Source organism: Stomoxys calcitrans, chromosome 5 (assembly GCF_963082655.1).
Source record: "Stomoxys calcitrans chromosome 5, idStoCalc2.1, whole genome shotgun sequence".
NCBI classification, from domain to species: Eukaryota; Metazoa; Arthropoda; class Insecta; order Diptera; family Muscidae; genus Stomoxys; species Stomoxys calcitrans.
In genome coordinates this window covers 89459602-89476995 of record NC_081556.1, presented here as the reverse complement: position 1 = coordinate 89476995, position 17394 = coordinate 89459602, and the positions used below count along the sequence as shown (strand labels likewise).

Sequence of the window (17394 nt, the reverse complement as noted above, 5' to 3'; positions counted from 1 at the left end):
TTATTAACCTAACCTAAAATAAAAATAACACAAAACAATTAAAAACGCATTTATTTGGGGCGCTCTGAACATTGGATACCAACATTTTATTCAAACTATGTTAACATAGAACATTTTGTTCCGCAATAGAGACCAACTCTATTGGATGGGATTGTGCAAAATTTTGTCAATATCGTATCAAAAGTTTGGCTACTAGTGCCCTAAAAGACCATATCGGATGAAATATATATGTGAGAGCTATAGCTAAATCTGAACCGATTTTGTTCAAAATCAATATCGAAAGAACAGGAAAGTCGACAGGCTCGGATTAGGATTTTATTTTTGATACATGGTTTCTTCGGAGAAACTTCTTATAGTTGTACGTTTTTGTTATACGATTTTTTGAAAAAAAAAATCGACCCGACCTAATATATATTCATATGTATATTGTAGGGTCGAAAGTTTATATTGGATGTGTTGCAAACGGAATGACTAGATGAATACACCTTCTTTTCTACGTTGGTGGGTATAAAAATACAATTTCGCTAAAAATCTTCCAAAATTGAAACGGGCCGTCAATCCGACTAAACCCAAAAAATCTAAACATAAATCCTACCAGAACGGCAACGCTGTCAGTTAGTTCGGTTTGTTTTGCTTTGTTGCTTGACTTGAACGGTTGTCGTGTTTTGTTATAATTTTATAATTAATGAAAACCAAAACTAAATAAATGTAAACATTAACAACGAATTTCAAAAAGTGCAGCGACAGTAACGTTAACGTCGTGTTCCAGAGTTAAGCCATATACTGTGAAGATAAATACATTTTTAAGTGTCCGCCGTTGTCTAAAAGTAATAGTGGGCTTTTCGTATACTCTTCTCCAAATGGGATGCGATATTAAACAGCTATTAAAAGAATGGAAGTTGGAAAATATTTTGCCACATTTACAAGGTAACGTTCATTTCATTGTAAATTTAAATAATTTATAGAATTTATGACAAAATTCTTAAATTTTTTTATGTACTCGTGCTATGAAAAGATTCATTAAATTTTGTGAAGTCGTGTTGCCAGTGTGCTGAATGATGAATAACGAAACTATACAGGGTGTTTACACGTGTTGATTAATAGCACAATTAACTCATAATATTGGGTTGCCCAAAAAGTAATTGCGAATTTTTTAAAAGAAAGTAAATGCATTTTTAATAAAACTTAGAATGAACTTTAATCAAATATACTTTTTTTACACTTTTTTTCTAAAGCAAGCTAAAAGTTACAGCTGATAACTGACAGAAGAAAAAATGCAATTACAGAGTCACAAGCTGTGAAAAAATTTGTCAACGCCGACTATATGAAAAATCCGCAATTACTTTTTGGGCAACCCATACTTTTTTCCAAAACCTTAATAAAGGTAGACTTTTTAAGAGATATTGAAAAGACTCAAATGGTTGTTGTTGTTGTAGCAGTGTGTTGTGTTCTATCTTTCGTCTGCTTGATTGTGTTGAGTGTCCAGATCCAGAAACTCTGCGACTAAGATGGGGTGCGTTCAGAGGGATTTGGGTTTGAGACGAGTGGGTCTGGCTGGACAGTTAAATACGTGACGTGTGGCTCCTGGTCACAATCGGACATACATCCTGCACGTTGGCATCAATTCTTTGCTTGTAGGAGTTGAGCCAGAACTACTCTGGTTTGCCGGCGGAGGTCAATTTCTTCAGGAGCAATGGCAGGCGGTCGTTCTCCAATGCGGTAGCTATTTACCGCATCTGCTATCGTGTCTGCATAAATGTTGTCTTGGCCTGCTAGATCTAGTTTCCGTTTAGTTTAATTTTGGCATACTCTACAATATTTTGTGTGTGTGTGTGTGCGTACATGAGCAGAGATTATGCGAGGAAGAAGGTAACAACAAAGAGAAAGCAAACAAAAATCAGGCATCTTAATACCGTCAATCCTGATCGGCTGGTTGCAGCTGTTCACGTGAGACCGTCTTTTTAAATCCGCCTTTTTGCATTTTGGGCATTCACAGCTACGTTACGATTCGCATCATCTTTGAAGAATTACTGTCCAATGATGCCATCAGCCCATAAACCGTACCAAACCGCGACTTTCTGAATGCATTGGTAGCTCTTACAATGCTTCTGGCTTATTCTCACTCAAATATCGACAATTCTGCTTATTTAGGTACCAATTGAGCTAAAAATGAGTTTCGTCGCTGAACACAAAAAAATGAAAGAAGTGCGCGATAAGCAGAGCACGCATTTTGATAATAAAATTCAATAATTTGCAAGCGTTGTTCGTTTGTAAGACGATTCATGGTTAAATTATAGATCAAATTGAATATGTTTGACCGTGAAACTATTGAGACAGAATATGTACGCAATGGAATTTAAATGTGTGTGCTTTATTTGAATTCAGTATACAGAGTGATATGGAAAATGAAAATTATTTTTTCAATACACAACAATTAATACTAAGGTAACTTAATCAAATTAATTATGTTGAACTAAAGTAGAATAACATAAAGTATTTTCAACATGCCTCCTCAACATTATTAATTTAACAATTAAGTTTAATGCCCATATTATTAGAACAATAAATATGTTTTGGTTTCGGTACTGGTTTTGTTAGAACATCCGCCAACATATCTTGTGTAGGCAAGTACCGCAGCTCAACAACTCCATTTTGTATTGTGTCCTTAATATAATGATACTTGTAGTGGATATGTTTTGTTCGAGAATGATGAGAACCGAACTCTGCCATTTTTTGCGCATTTGAGAATCAGTATGTATTTTTATTGGTTTGCCATTGAATAATCCAAGTTCTTCAAGTATGTAACTTAAATATGAGGCTTCTTTAGCTGATTCAGTCAAAGCTATATATTCCGCTTCAGCACTAGAATGTGCAACCACCTTTTGTTTTTTGGATTCCCAGGTGACCGCTCCACCTGCTAGGAGAAAACAGAACCCAGTTTGAGATTTCCTATCATTGATATCTTGAGCCCAATTGGCGTCACAGAATCCCATGAGAGGTGCCGAATTCTTTTTATATATTATTGCTGCATTCCTTGTTGTACTCAAGTACCTTATTACTTGCAAAGCAGCATTATAATGTTGTTTCCGGGGGTCTTTTGAAAATTGCGATAACATGTTAACTGCACATGCAATATCTGGTCTACTATGCAATGCTACGTACAATAAATAACCAATTAATTCTTGATAGACTTTTTCATCCACTTTTTCCCTTTCTTCTTCATTGTTTGGGTCCTTTTCTAGTTTCACATTTGCAGACATAGGAATTTTCACAGGTTTGCAGTTTTCTAGCCCGTATTTCTTTACTAACTGCTTTATATATCCTGACTGCGAAATCGATACTTCATTTGGCTTTACATTTACTTCAAGACCAATACAATATTGTGGTACGCCTAAGTCTTGAATATCAAATTTAGATTGCAGTGCCTTCACAAATTTTTTGGTCATCATTTGGTTATTACTTGCGATTGCTATATCGTCTACATATAGTGCAACAATCATAAGTGTATCTTCACTTTGGACATAATAAATGCACTGGTCATAGTTTGATCGATGTAATCCAAACTCTAAAATTATAGCATCAATGCATTTAAACCATTGTCGTCCTGATTGTTTGAGTCCATAGATGGCTTTTTGCAATTTACACACTTTATGTTTTGTTGCCTCCTGAACAAACATCTCTGGTTGTTCCATGTATATTTCTTCGTCCAGTGTGCCATTTAGAAAAGCAGTTGATACATCCAATTGTCTTAATTGAAGATTATGCTCCACTGACAAAGCATAAATCAATCGCAATGAAGTTTGCCTTACAACTGGGGCAAATGTATCAACGTAGTCTAAGCCCATGACTTGAGTATAGCCTTTTGCTACAAGTCTCGCTTTTCGTTTTTCAACTGTCCCGTCGGGTTTTATTTTCGACTTGAAAACCCATTTGCAACCGACAGCTTTTCTTCCTTCAGGCAAGTTTGTCAAAGTCCAGGTATTATTCTTCATCAATGACGCGTATTCTGATTCAATTGCTTTACGCCATTCATCTGCATGATTTGATGATAAAGCCTCATTTATTGATCTTGGGTCCATACATTTTTCATCAACCATACTAGACGACTCATCTTTTTTTTTAAACGTCCACGATCTAAGCCTCTGCTTTATGGATTCAAATTGGTCTTGGTTATTACTTCCAGCATCTCTGACATTCTCGTTTGGAATTTCATTGGAACTCTCACCACTTTGACAGTCTTCATTTGAAAATTCCGAGTTGTCACACTCAGATAACTCGTCATCCGTCTCATGGTCAACATCATCGGATGACCGATCATCATCGAATCGTTGATCATCATTATCATTTTTTGTAGATTTGATTTCAAATTCATAAAACAATTCTTTGTTTGTTTTGTTCACATTTTTGTACAATTCATTCTCAATGAATCTTACGTCACGACTTTTTACAACTTGTTTAGTGCCTGGTCTCCATAATCGATATGCCTTTGATTCAACGGAATAGCCCACTAATATATGTTCATCACTCCTGGCTTCCCATTTGGATTTGGACTTCTTGTTTAAAACGAAAGCCTTACATCCTATTTGGCGTAAATGTTTCACGCAAGGTTTCTTACCAGTCCATATTTCTTCAGGAGTTTTTTCATTGTTTAGATTTGTCGGACATCTGTTTCTTATATACACTGACGTGTTAATCAGTTCCGCCCACAAGGAAGTTGGTAAATCAGCATCTAACATACAGGAACGACCCATTTCCACCAAAGTACGATTCATACGTTCGGAAACGCCGTTCTGTTGAGGGGTGTACTCCACTGTTAGCTGACGTTTAATTCCATTTTTCTTCAAAAAATTCGAAAAATCTGCCCCAACCAAATCTTTTGCATTGTCACTTCGAAGTATTTTTATCCTTTTTCCAGTTTCATTTTCAACAGCCTGTTTAAATTCTTTAAATTTCTCTAAATATTCGTTCTTTTGTCTCAGAAAATAGACATACACTTTACGAGAGAAATCGTCAATGAAAGTTGCAAAATAAATACTTCGTCCCATAGACTCACACTTCATAGGACCACATAAGTCTGTGTGAATAAGTTGCAATATTTCCGTGGAAGATTTTTCATTTTTATGTGGGAAGGATAATCTAGTCTGCTTTCCACGAATACAAGCTTCGCAATCAATTTGCATCGCATTCAAATTTGGCAATCCATTTACCATAGAAAAAGACGAAAGTCGGCTTAAGTCCTTACAATTTAAGTGCCCATATCGCCGATGCCACAAATTAAAATTCTTTTCGTTGCTTTGATGCACTGTATTTGCAGCCTTTTTATCTTCAAACAAATTGACGAAATATACATTGTTTCTCTTGTGGCCTTCAATCAAAATTTCATTTTTTCTCAAAATTAAAGCCTTTTTGCCCTCCATGGTTACTTTACAACCGGAGTCTGTAGCTTTACTGGTCGACACAAGATTACATTTCAAAAGTGGTACATATAGTGCGTTATCAAAGTGTATGGTCTTCTTTTTTCCTTGTACATTTACAAAAATCGAAACTTTACCAATACCTTTGATACATACCTCTTTGTCGTCTGCCAGTTTTACTTTACCATTATAGCCTTTGTTGAGTTGGCTAAATAGAGATTCCTCATTACACATATGGGAAGTCGCTCCACTATCTATTATCCATTCGCGATTAGATTTCACGATCATAGCAGTTTCTGTTGCACCCATGCAATTTGCTTTTTTTTCAACACCGCGAGAGTTTTCCTCAAATGACAATTTTGCTCTACATTCGCTGGCTTTATGTCCTTTCTTTTTACAACGAAAACATTTAAAAGTCTTTTTGAACATACCTTCAGCTTGAGTTTTGTTGTAATTTGAACCATATTGATGTTGCTTTCTTGCGTAATGTTTAGCTTTCATTGCAGAATCTTGATCTAACGCATTTTTATCACCAATTTCCAACAAACGCGCCTTCAACACCTCAACTTTCGGAAATTCGTTTGCAGTATCCACGGCAGCCTTAATAGCTGAAAATTTCTCTGGCAATGCATCTACAATTATAACCGCAAGAAGGTCTTCATCCAATTCAACACCCATTTCACGAATCGAAGCAGCACAAACGTCGAATTCAATTAAAAATTCCGACACGCTCTGGTTTTCAGACATTTTGAAGTTTAGCAGCTTCCTGTAGCACTCTATCTTCTTTCTGATAGTCTTTCGATCAAAAGTATCTTCCAGATGTTTCCACATTTCACTTGATGACTTGATATGTCTCACCATACTCACTATGTTTGCTTCCAAGGATATCAAAATTTCGGCTCTTGCATCCATATCCTTTTCCTTGAATTTTTTCAGGGTCTCCATCTTGGTTTCAAATTGAGTTCTCTGCTCACTCGTTGCATTTTGAGGTAAGATTGGAACTTCCGGACATTTTTCTTCACCCATCACAATATTCAGCAATCTATTTTTATGCAAAATAGCCTCCATTTGCGTTTTCCATGTCAAAAAATTGTTGCCGTTGAACAACGGAATGCGTCCATTAAACGTAGACATTTTTCAACAGATCAGGATACACAGCTTACCAATTCTAAAAAATTTTTCTGACCTACAGAAAATTTCAGCCTTTGAATCGCTTTTCCAGGTATACACAGATTCCCAATTTAACAATTTTTCTGTCCAACAGAAAATTTCACCTTTTGAATTTCTGTTCCCGGTACACAAAGCTCACCAATTCAATATTTTTCTGACCAACAGAAACAACAGCCTTTGAATTGCTAGTCCAGATTATGTAGTTTGAATTATTCTTATTTGCTCAAAATTCGCGTTATGAGTTCTGGGCCCATAACCTATTGAGACAGAATATGTACGCAATGGAATTTAAATGTGTGTGCTTTATTTGAATTCAGTATACAGAGTGATATGGAAAATGAAAATTATTTTTTCAATACACAACAATTAATACTAAGGTAACTTAATCAAATTAATTATGTTGAACTAAAGTAGAATAACATAAAGTATTTTCAACTATATGAAAAATCCGCAATTACTTTTTGGGCAACCCATACTTTTTTCCAAAACCTTAATAAAGGTAGACTTTTTAAGAGATATTGAAAAGACTCAAATGGTTGTTGTTGTTGTAGCAGTGTGTTGTGTTCTATCTTTCGTCTGCTTGATTGTGTTGAGTGTCCAGATCCAGAAACTCTGCGACTAAGATGGGGTGCGTTCAGAGGGATTTGGGTTTGAGACGAGTGGGTCTGGCTGGACAGTTAAATACGTGACGTGTGGCTCCTGGTCACAATCGGACATACATCCTGCACGTTGGCATCAATTCTTTGCTTGTAGGAGTTGAGCCAGAACTACTCTGGTTTGCCGGCGGAGGTCAATTTCTTCAGGAGCAATGGCAGGCGGTCGTTCTCCAATGCGGTAGCTATTTACCGCATCTGCTATCGTGTCTGCATAAATGTTGTCTTGGCCTGCTAGATCTAGTTTCCGTTTAGTTTAATTTTGGCATACTCTACAATATTTTGTGTGTGTGTGTGTGCGTACATGAGCAGAGATTATGCGAGGAAGAAGGTAACAACAAAGAGAAAGCAAACAAAAATCAGGCATCTTAATACCGTCAATCCTGATCGGCTGGTTGCAGCTGTTCACGTGAGACCGTCTTTTTAAATCCGCCTTTTTGCATTTTGGGCATTCACAGCTACGTTACGATTCGCATCATCTTTGAAGAATTACTGTCCAATGATGCCATCAGCCCATAAACCGTACCAAACCGCGACTTTCTGAATGCATTGGTAGCTCTTACAATGCTTCTGGCTTATTCTCACTCAAATATCGACAATTCTGCTTATTTAGGTACCAATTGAGCTAAAAATGAGTTTCGTCGCTGAACACAAAAAAATGAAAGAAGTGCGCGATAAGCAGAGCACGCATTTTGATAATAAAATTCAATAATTTGCAAGCGTTGTTCGTTTGTAAGACGATTCATGGTTAAATTATAGATCAAATTGAATATGTTTGACCGTGAAACAAAATACGAAACGTACATGAGCTGTTTAAACCAATGTTACCAAGAAGATAATAGCTAAACAATCACCCTTTATAATACTTTGATTTGTAATCAACGCTTTCTCAAATACATATCACTCCATTGGAAAGAATATCTCTTGGGAACCCACCACCATGGAGTCTGCTAAAAATATAGACATATGAGCCAAATTAGATAACAATTGCTGCTTCCAGAGGCTCAAGACGCCAAATCGAGGGGTAGGTTTATATGAGAGCTATATCAGGTTTGAACCGTACTTGGCACGGTTGTTGAAGGTCATAATAAAAGAAACGTGTGAAATTTCAGCCAAATTGGAACAAAATTAAGGCTACTTAGAAATCAAATCAATGGAACAGTTTATAAGGAAGCTATATCCAAAAATAAACCGATATTGCCAAATTCCAATCCGCTTACATCCGTCCTAAACCAATAAGAAGTTTCTGTGCAAAATTTCAAGCGGATATCTTTATTCGTTTGACTGCTAACGCGATTTTCACAGACAAACCGATAAGGCTAGAACGACTTAGAGTCAAAACGATCGACTTAAGGGCCCATGTCCCACTGCGATCGGTCCTATGGACCGCATCAAGCTTGCTCACCTATAGAAGCTGGACGAGGATCGCTACCTCCACGTGCAATGGTGATTTATATTGTTAAAGAAGGCGCAGAAGAGCTGGTCGGGTTCAGTTAGTTTTCACCCACATACGACATATTTTTCTCCTAAAACATCTAAACATTCCAATAAGTAATAGGGGCAATCTTCTCACATATCGATAAGTGCTGTCCGATTCAAGTTAAAGTTCAATGATAGGGGACCTCCTTTTTATAGCCGAATTCGAACGGCTTACTGCAGTGCAACAGCTCTTTGGGGGGAAGTTTCTATATGGCTTCCATGCTCGCTGCGTCAGCTTGGAAGAGGATAACCACCACTGAAACATTTTTTCTTTTGTTCTCGCTAGGATTCGAACCCAGGCTTTCAGCATCATAGGTGAAAGTTTGCCTATTCTAATAACTAAAACTCATATACAAATAAGTTGTAAGGTTTTTTTGAAATTGATTTAACACAATTTTCATTTTCCCTTCTAGCTGAAAAAATCGATGCTGAAATTTTGGAGATGATTAAACTGCATCATATACGAATGCTACTACACAATTTCCCTTTGGGAATACAAATACGTTTCGAACATAATTTAGAAGAATGGCGCTACAACATTGGCAAGCCACTGTATGCTCATAAATGTTGTGTAGAAACAAACCAATTTATGGGCAACCAATCTTATAGCTGCAATGTAACATCAAAAGGATACAAAGAAAATGCAGTGAACTCAACGCAACAAAATTTAGCACAAAAAGGAGTTCCACATATAAAAAATGTGACTGAGCACACAGAAGATACGCCTGAGCATGACAGCAACAATGCTCTTCTCATACCCATTTCGAATAATAATACACCTCCCGAAACCCCAAATACAAATCATTCACTGGAATCTGCATCTGAGTGCCAAGCGAAGAGTTCCATAGCGTCTGACTCAAATGCTTCCACAGAGACAGTGAAGCAGCAGCTCTGTATATATACCCCCCGCCCCTATTGTCCGGTGCCAAAGGTGAATTTGCGAGAAATTCTATTGAATTCGAAACCTGAAGGCACACATTTATTGAAAATCTACAACTCGCGCAAGTCCTTCAACAGGGCAGAGAGAAGGATTTTAGTCAATGTTATTGTAATGTACTACATGCGAAATGAACTGAGATTCGATTTACAGACTAGCTATGCTCTAGAGGCGGCAATTTTAAAAATGTTTCCCACCGAGCGCTTGGAAATGTATCGCAAGTCCAAACGTGGCAGTCTCTATTCCAAATACATGAACGCCAAAACAGCCATATTTTCCAGCCATAAGACACGTACATCTAAATTGAGCAAAGCCCCATCTGCTGACGACAATGAGGATACGATAGATGGCAGCGATGTGGATACATTGAATGCCAACGAGCTAAAAGGAACAACAATTCCAAATATGGTTGAACCAACTGTCCGGAATGCAACTTTAGACAACCAGAGTGATGAATTCGACCTAGCGCAGGAGTTTCTTGATATTTTGGAGGACGATAATGGGAACACTAAGAGTAATCTTATAAGGCCAAAAGTTGAAGCAGAAGTTGATTCAGAGTAGGTACCTAAGAATGATGTTTCTTTCCTACAACATTCACATTACAAGCAGGTTAATTGAGTAAGCAATGTTTATGGATTTCATTTTTAAATCTATGTAAATGTGACTTAATATCAATAAATTTTACAAATTTGTTTTTGCAAATCATATGATCCTTAAGTAGTCATAGATTTTTTCCAAGTCATAGATTCTATTGCAAGATAGAGATTGGGAGCGGAGACTTTAGTGAATTAGCAGAAATGATGTATGGCAAGTTAAAGGGCTGGAACTGGCTGGAAATGGCTGGTTTAATGATAGGAATTACCTCCTCTTGTTCCGTGGGTACCTGATACTAAAACCTACTCTAATCTACCCTAGAGACTGGGTCAGTCTGCATGGTAATATTTTTAATACTTACAATTATGGGAAATTGCATTAGCGAGAAATTCTATTGAAGAGAAATTCTAAAGAAAATAATAGGCAAATATCGCTTCTATTATAAAAAAAATACTTACAAGGCCAAAATAAAGTTTCATCACTTTTCGGATAATACCACTTTCCGATGTCTTTGTAAAGATATTTGCTACTTCAACATTGCAGCTCATAGGTTAGCTTATCCGCCTATTTATTTATTAGGTACATTCAATTTCCTTCCTTTTCAGTATACCAATACAAACTGCCTATAGGCTGCATAGGGAAATTATTGTTATACGAAGTCCATTTTCGTATAAAGAATTCCTTGAACAAGGTATGCAACGTAACATTACAATAAAGATCGCCAAGCCATTCATAATTTAATTGGTTTCTCCTTTCCATTGACAGCTTGTAATGCCTACAGTATTCCCAATATCGAAGATCATTATCTGACTGTTAATGATTGTGAAATCAGTGAGATGGAATTCAGACGAGTCATCATCCAATATTACAAATTGCCAACATTTTTTGTGGAAATTAAACAGAAATGTGAGTATGAGAAGAATGCCTTTAACAATTGACAAGTCGCTGATAGTACCACACTAAAGGGTATTGCAAATGCAAATGATAAGGGGCCTCCATTTTATAGCCGAGTCCAAACGGCGTGCCGCAGTGCGACACTTCTTTGGAGACAAGATTTTACATGGCATAGTACCTCACACATGTTGCCAGCATTAGGAGGGGATAACCATCGCTGAAAATTTGTTCTGATGGTCCCGCCAAAATTCGAACCCAGGTGTTCAGCGTCATTGGCGGACATGCTAACCTCAGCGCTACGGTGGCCTACACTAGACAACATCTGCGGTAAAGTCAAAAGTAGAAACAAAGTCCTCAAGTCACTTGCTGGCAGCACTTGGGGTGCAGACAAAGAAACCTTGTTGACCACGTACAAAGCAATTGGCCGGTCTGTGGTAAGTTATGCAGCGCCAGTGTGGTCTCGTCTGCTTTTTGACACGCAGTGGAATAATATTCAGATCTGTCAGAATGCCGCCCTTCGAACTGCGAGGGGCTGTCTCCCCAGTTCTCATGGGGACCACCTCCATCAGGATACAAATATCCTATCAGTGCGAAGATATAACTACATTCTGTCTAAGTAATACCTTTTGGTCTGTTATCGCAGAGACCATCCAAATCATCATCATGTGGATAGATATCCACCGCCAAGAAGACTTAAGATAGATCTACATGATCTAGAGCGTGAGGTTCAGCGCTACAAGAGAAAACGTCTAGATCAAGCAGGTCTAGACAACATTCATGCAGACACGGTAGCAGATGGGGTAAATGACTCCCGGGTGAATGTAGTCCTTGGAGAACGACACCGCCAAACCAGAGTAGTTCTGACTCAATTAGTTACAGCAGATGCAGCCACCTCTACTCCTACATAGCAAGGATTGATGCCGACGTGCACGAAGTATGTCCCGATTGTAACCAGGGACCACACGATACACGTCACCTGTTTAACTGCCCAGCCAGACCCAATCGACCCAGACCCAGATCCCTGTGGACGCACCTTATCGTAGTCGCAGAGTTCCTGGGTCTTGACACTCAACAAAATCAAGCAGACGAAAGATAGAATACAACAAACTGCTACAACAACAACAACCAATCTGATTATAACCTCCTCATACAGAGTTGACTTACAGGATATTCATCAGGACACTGTAACCAATGCGATTTTACCATATAGCAGCATACAACACACCGCTACAACTACTACTACCATAGCTGCCGAATATATTCCTTGGTGGACGCCATGTACCCGGGGGGACATATATTGGATTGCCCAAAAAGTAATTGCGGATTTTTCATATAGTCGGCGTTTACAAATTTTTTAGCAGCTTGTGACTCTGTAATTGCATTCTTTCTTCTGTCAGTATCAGCTGTTACTTTTAGCTTGCTTTAGAAAAAAAGTGTAAAAGTATATTTGATTAAAGTTCATTCTAAGGGCGATGCTGTAGTCCTTTAACTTCGTTTCTTGTATCACAGCGACCGTGATGCCGTGGTTATTCATGATAGTCTTTAGCTCTTCTGTCTTAGTTAAATTGCATAAACTAAATGCTATCCCTAGTCCTTTAGAGGTCCATCACACTTTTTACTGAAAATTGTGACAGTCAGAAATATAAACAACATACCGGCAACACTCGGGTTTTTGACAAAGAAACCATGTTGACTGCATATAGGACAATTGTTCTGTCGGTGGTTAACTATGCAGCGCCACTGAGGAATTTTAGCTACACACAGTATAATAATGCCCACACTTGTTAAGAGTCCCCCTCTATGAACAGGGACATACTGTCTCTTTTTGCAAAAAAGAAAAATCAATCAATTAATCAATCCCAAATAAGGACTTACCATTTAGAACAAGCATCTCAACCATTTCGTGTTATGTAATCCACTTAATTTCTTCTAGCCTCTCTCCCTAATCAACTAAACTTTGACGACAATGAAGATGAGGTGGCATCAACCAAAGTAGCTACTATCCAAATAGCAACCGATTATTTGCCCAGTGCTGAGGAAATACTCAACCTTCCAGCATTATTGCCTACAGTAGCAGGCATGAATTTAGGCAAACCCTTGGAAAATAGGCATCGATCAAACATAGCCAATGCCGTTATGGACGAATGCTTGTCAATGCAACCGAATAGGGCGTAAGTCCATAAAGTAATATATAATTGCAATTAACTCACCATTGATACATCTTTTACAGCCTAAAAAGACAAGATTTTCTGATTCTTGCTCAAAATATTTGCCAAGCATTTCCCAATGAGGAGGAATCGACATATTTCGTACCAAGCCAACCAAAAAATCCGGCCAGAGGCAAACTCTGGTGTGCCTACAATAAAAAAAGAAACTTTCTTTTACACAATGGCATGGCAAACAGACGTTTTCCTAAGACACAACATAAAAAGGATTCCCATATAGAGCAAGATGCCAATCAAAGTGGAGCTGATGAAGAAGACTCCATAGATTTTTCAGAAAATACTACCATGGACTGGGATTATTTAATGGTGAAGTGGTCGGAAACATTTGAACATCGCTGTCTAGAACTAAAAGAAGAGAAACTAACACCATATGAATACATGGAACGATATTCCATCTTACGGACACCTCTGGGTACAACACTTATGGAAATTGATGTTCATAATCGATATCCCAAAGCTTTAACCATCCACAATTGGATGAAGCTAAATGAAAGAGTTATTGAGAAGGCCAAGGAAATCAAAAGAAAATGTCAGCCGCTAACTGAAATTCTTAAATCCATAGAAGGGAGCAAAGCAGAGAGTAAGTTCCCATATACAACAAAAATAGATAATGGGTAGTAATATCGTATTTTTTGTTTTTAGATTATAGAGCGGCTTTGTCTCTACTTCTTATACCATATATACTTCCCCATAATGGGCGCAAAAGTGAATTAACCAGTGAGAGAGCTTCCAAATGGGAAATCCAACAAAGATTTATAAAGGATTACAAGGTATGATGATGAGGTCAAATGATTTCCAAGATGCAAAAAGTAAATGTTCTTTATTTTTAGAGTTTGGATGAATTGCGCGAGGAACCCAAACCCACGGATTTACAAATTCGCTTCGTCCATAGCCATCCACAGATAATCTATACTGAATTTGGTATAAGTGGCTTTATATTTCAATTTTCCAATTTGTTGGAGTCTTTAAATTCTCTGTTCCATTACATGATTGCCATGAATATTGAATATCCCAAATCTTGCAATCACGTTTGGCAGTTTGTACAATGTGCAATTTTTGATATAAAAGAAATAGGAAATAAGTTATCATGTGTTGATAGTACTCTAAAGGACTTACTTTTAGCAAATTAGAAGAAAGGAATAGTAAAAATGTCAACAGAATTTAGCTACAGACGTGTAGAAGTATGAAATTGCTTCATTCTGCAGTATGCTGCTAAGATGCGAACGTTAATAGCCGATTGACTATAGCATACAGAGAAATTTGACACGAATTGTAGTGCAGAGTAACGTACAAGAGAACGGAACTATAGGTTTAAGAGATATTGGGATCTGATATTTTTTCTTATTGGAGATGCGATCTGATCCTTTGATATAAGACCTAAATGGCGACGGGTATTTGGCATACGTTTTTGGACATAAGTTCCTTAGGATAAAAGTCTATGACGGCGTTGTTAGTAGCTACAACAGGTGACAAATTCATCATGACACGCCACTCTCTCTTATTGGCAAACAAATTGAAAAACCCGAGTTTGAAGCCGCGTATGTAGTTTACAATCTGCGCTTCCGACACGGGATAGCTGTGAGCACCACGCTGGAACTTTGAGCTCCAACAGCGTATCGAGTGGAGAGTGTCAGTGAGAGGCCGAGTGGCACCGGCTCTTGCATAAATACTGAGTGCCTATGATGCTCGATATGACAAGGCGGGTAATTGGCGCCTTTAAATAACCAATGGCCGCCCTGTTCCCACGGCGATCGGTCCTTTGGGCCGGAATGAGCTTGCTAACCTACAGGAGCTTGACGAGAATCATTACCTCTACATACAAATGTGACTACCGGGTGAATGTTGTCCTTGGAGAACGACCGCCTCCCGTTGCACCTGAAGAAATTGACTTCACCTGGCAAACCAGAGTAGTTCTGGCTCAATTACGATCCGGGAGATGCAGCAGCCTCAACTCCTACAGAGCAAGGATTGATGCCGACGTGCAAGATGTATGTTCCGTTTGTGACCACACGACACACGTCACCTATTTAACTGCCCAGCCAGACCCACTCTACTCAGACCCAGATCCCTCTGGACGCACCACATCTTAGTCCTCCACAAATGTGGCTACAACAAAAACAACAGTCTGTGCTTATAGTAGATGCTCTAACTTTTTTCTTTGGTTCTGCCAACTTTTAAACACTATGTATATTTTTATGATTAATAAGATATATGTCTAGAGGTCTGGATTAATTAACATCAGTCTTTAGTCCTAATCTCGTAGAATAAAGCTTTATGTGGTCCAAGCCCACAAGGGCATTTTATTGTCACTTCTGTGATCCTAAGTGATCGCCATAAATAACACACTACGAATCCCAACTTAAGAGGGGTTTGAACCTGTCTGCTAAGCAGACGAAGTTAATATAGTTTAAGTAGCAGAAATCCGAAGTAGCTGTGCAGAATGGTTAGAATGTTGTGTCTAGTTTGTTGTTGTTGTTGGTGTTGTAGCAGTGTATTGTACACCGAGGTGGGAGCCCTTGCCGATGAAGGATTCCATCGGGTCAATCCGGTACGTACAACCGGCTGCCATGGGTTTGTTGTTGTTAAGCAGTGTGTTGTACATTGAGGTGTCAGCCCTTGCTGGGTTAGAGCAAGGATTTTGAAGGAATCCAGAGAAACGGGTAGATTTTTTTTTTATCTCCTGATGGAGGTGGTCCACGTGAGAACTGGGAAGACAGCCCATCACAGTTTGAAAAGCGCATTCACATAGCTGATGGGCGCAGCATAATGTTTCGCATATGATATGATCTCAATGCCGTCTATAGGGGGTGAATAGAATATACAATAGGTTTCCCGCCTTGGGAAACTGTGTTCCACTCTAGTGGGTATCGACTTTTGATCTCTTAATTCCATAAACGATTGGCGACCACACAAATAATTCGTAACCCAGCGTTTCAGGCCTGGCTCGAGGGACTTGGTGGTGATGTCCTTAAATAGTTTGGCATGGTAAGCCATGGGGTATCGATATTTTATCTCTAAATTGCATAATCGATTGGCGACCACACAGATAATTCGTGACCCGGCGTTTTAGGCCTGGCTTGTTGGCGATGTCCTCAAATTGTTTGGCATGGCTGACCGTGTCGAATGCTTTGTTGTTGTAGTAGCCACATGTGGAAATATCGATCCTCGTAAAACTCCTCTTTATGAGCAAGCTCATTCAGGTAGATAGAACCGATCGCCATCGGTGCCACCCGGCCTCTCAATGAAAATCTTCACTCGAAACCGATGATTGTTTGCGACTGCAATTACAGTAACTTCGTATGAAGCTTTGCACTATTCGCAACTTGTGGACTCGCCCATTAGCTCCCAGCTAAGCTTCTGGTGTTAACGATGAACACCACACAGATCGGAGATCAAAGTTGCAGCCCGTATGGTGCTTATAGTTATACGGTGCTTTCGACAGGTCCAGTGCCACGAGATCCCTCCTATAGCATGGCCTGCGCTGATTGAAGCCATGGCAAGTGTGCGGTGGCGGCACGCAGTTTTCAAATTTCATTCTGATGCGCGCCAAATGAAAGTTCTCTAACAAGGCTCGGGAGTAGTAGTCCCTCAAGCACCTTGTCTGCTGGTGAGTAAAGGAAGATAGGTCTGTACGACTACCCCTTGCTTGGGTCCTTTCCAGGCACCTAGCCTTGTAGTTGTTGTTGAAGCCACATTTGCATGTGGAGGTGGCGATCCTCGTTAAGCTCCTGTAGGTAAGCCAGCTCGTTCCGGTCCAAAGGACCGATCGCTGCGGGAAAAAGTTGGTCATTGGTTATTTAAAGGCGCCAATAACACACCATGTTATATCGAGCATCATAGGCACTAATTATTTGTGCAAGAGCCGGTACCACCCGGCCTCTCACTGAGACTCTCCGATACCACTGATTGTTTGCAACTGCCGTTGCAGCTACTCCGTATGGAGCATTCCAAAATCCGCAACCTGTGGTCGCGCCCGGTAGCTCGCAGCTAAGCTTCTCGTGACAGCAATGAACACCACACGTGTTGGA

General features: G+C 39.0%; 1 protein-coding gene across 1 annotated transcript; it reads left to right on the top strand.

The window, feature by feature from the left end:
• Positions 1–639: 639 nt before the first annotated feature.
• Positions 640–16438, top strand: LOC106088023 (uncharacterized). The gene is made up of 8 exons (XM_013253306.2): positions 640–927; positions 9130–10210; positions 10853–10938; positions 11013–11153; positions 13075–13312; positions 13372–13946; positions 14009–14136; positions 14197–16438. The coding sequence occupies exons 1-8, from the start codon at positions 861–863 to the stop codon at positions 14494–14496; spliced, it is 2616 nt and encodes an 871-aa protein (XP_013108760.2). The 5' UTR covers positions 640–860; the 3' UTR covers positions 14497–16438.
• The last annotated feature ends 956 nt before the right edge of the window (positions 16439–17394 follow it).

What these genes read in the sequence shown, in the direction of transcription:
- LOC106088023 (XM_013253306.2), top strand. Translation starts at nt 861, where the DNA reads ATGGGATGCGATATTAAACAGCTATTAAAAGAATGGAAGTTGGAAAAT. An exon ending in TATTTTGCCACATTTACAAG is followed by an intron (nt 928 to 9,129) that starts GTAACGTTCATT and finishes TTTCCCTTCTAG; the next exon opens with CTGAAAAAATCGATGCTGAA. An exon ending in AGAAGGGAGCAAAGCAGAGA is followed by an intron (nt 13,947 to 14,008) that starts GTAAGTTCCCAT and finishes TTTTGTTTTTAG; the next exon opens with ATTATAGAGCGGCTTTGTCT.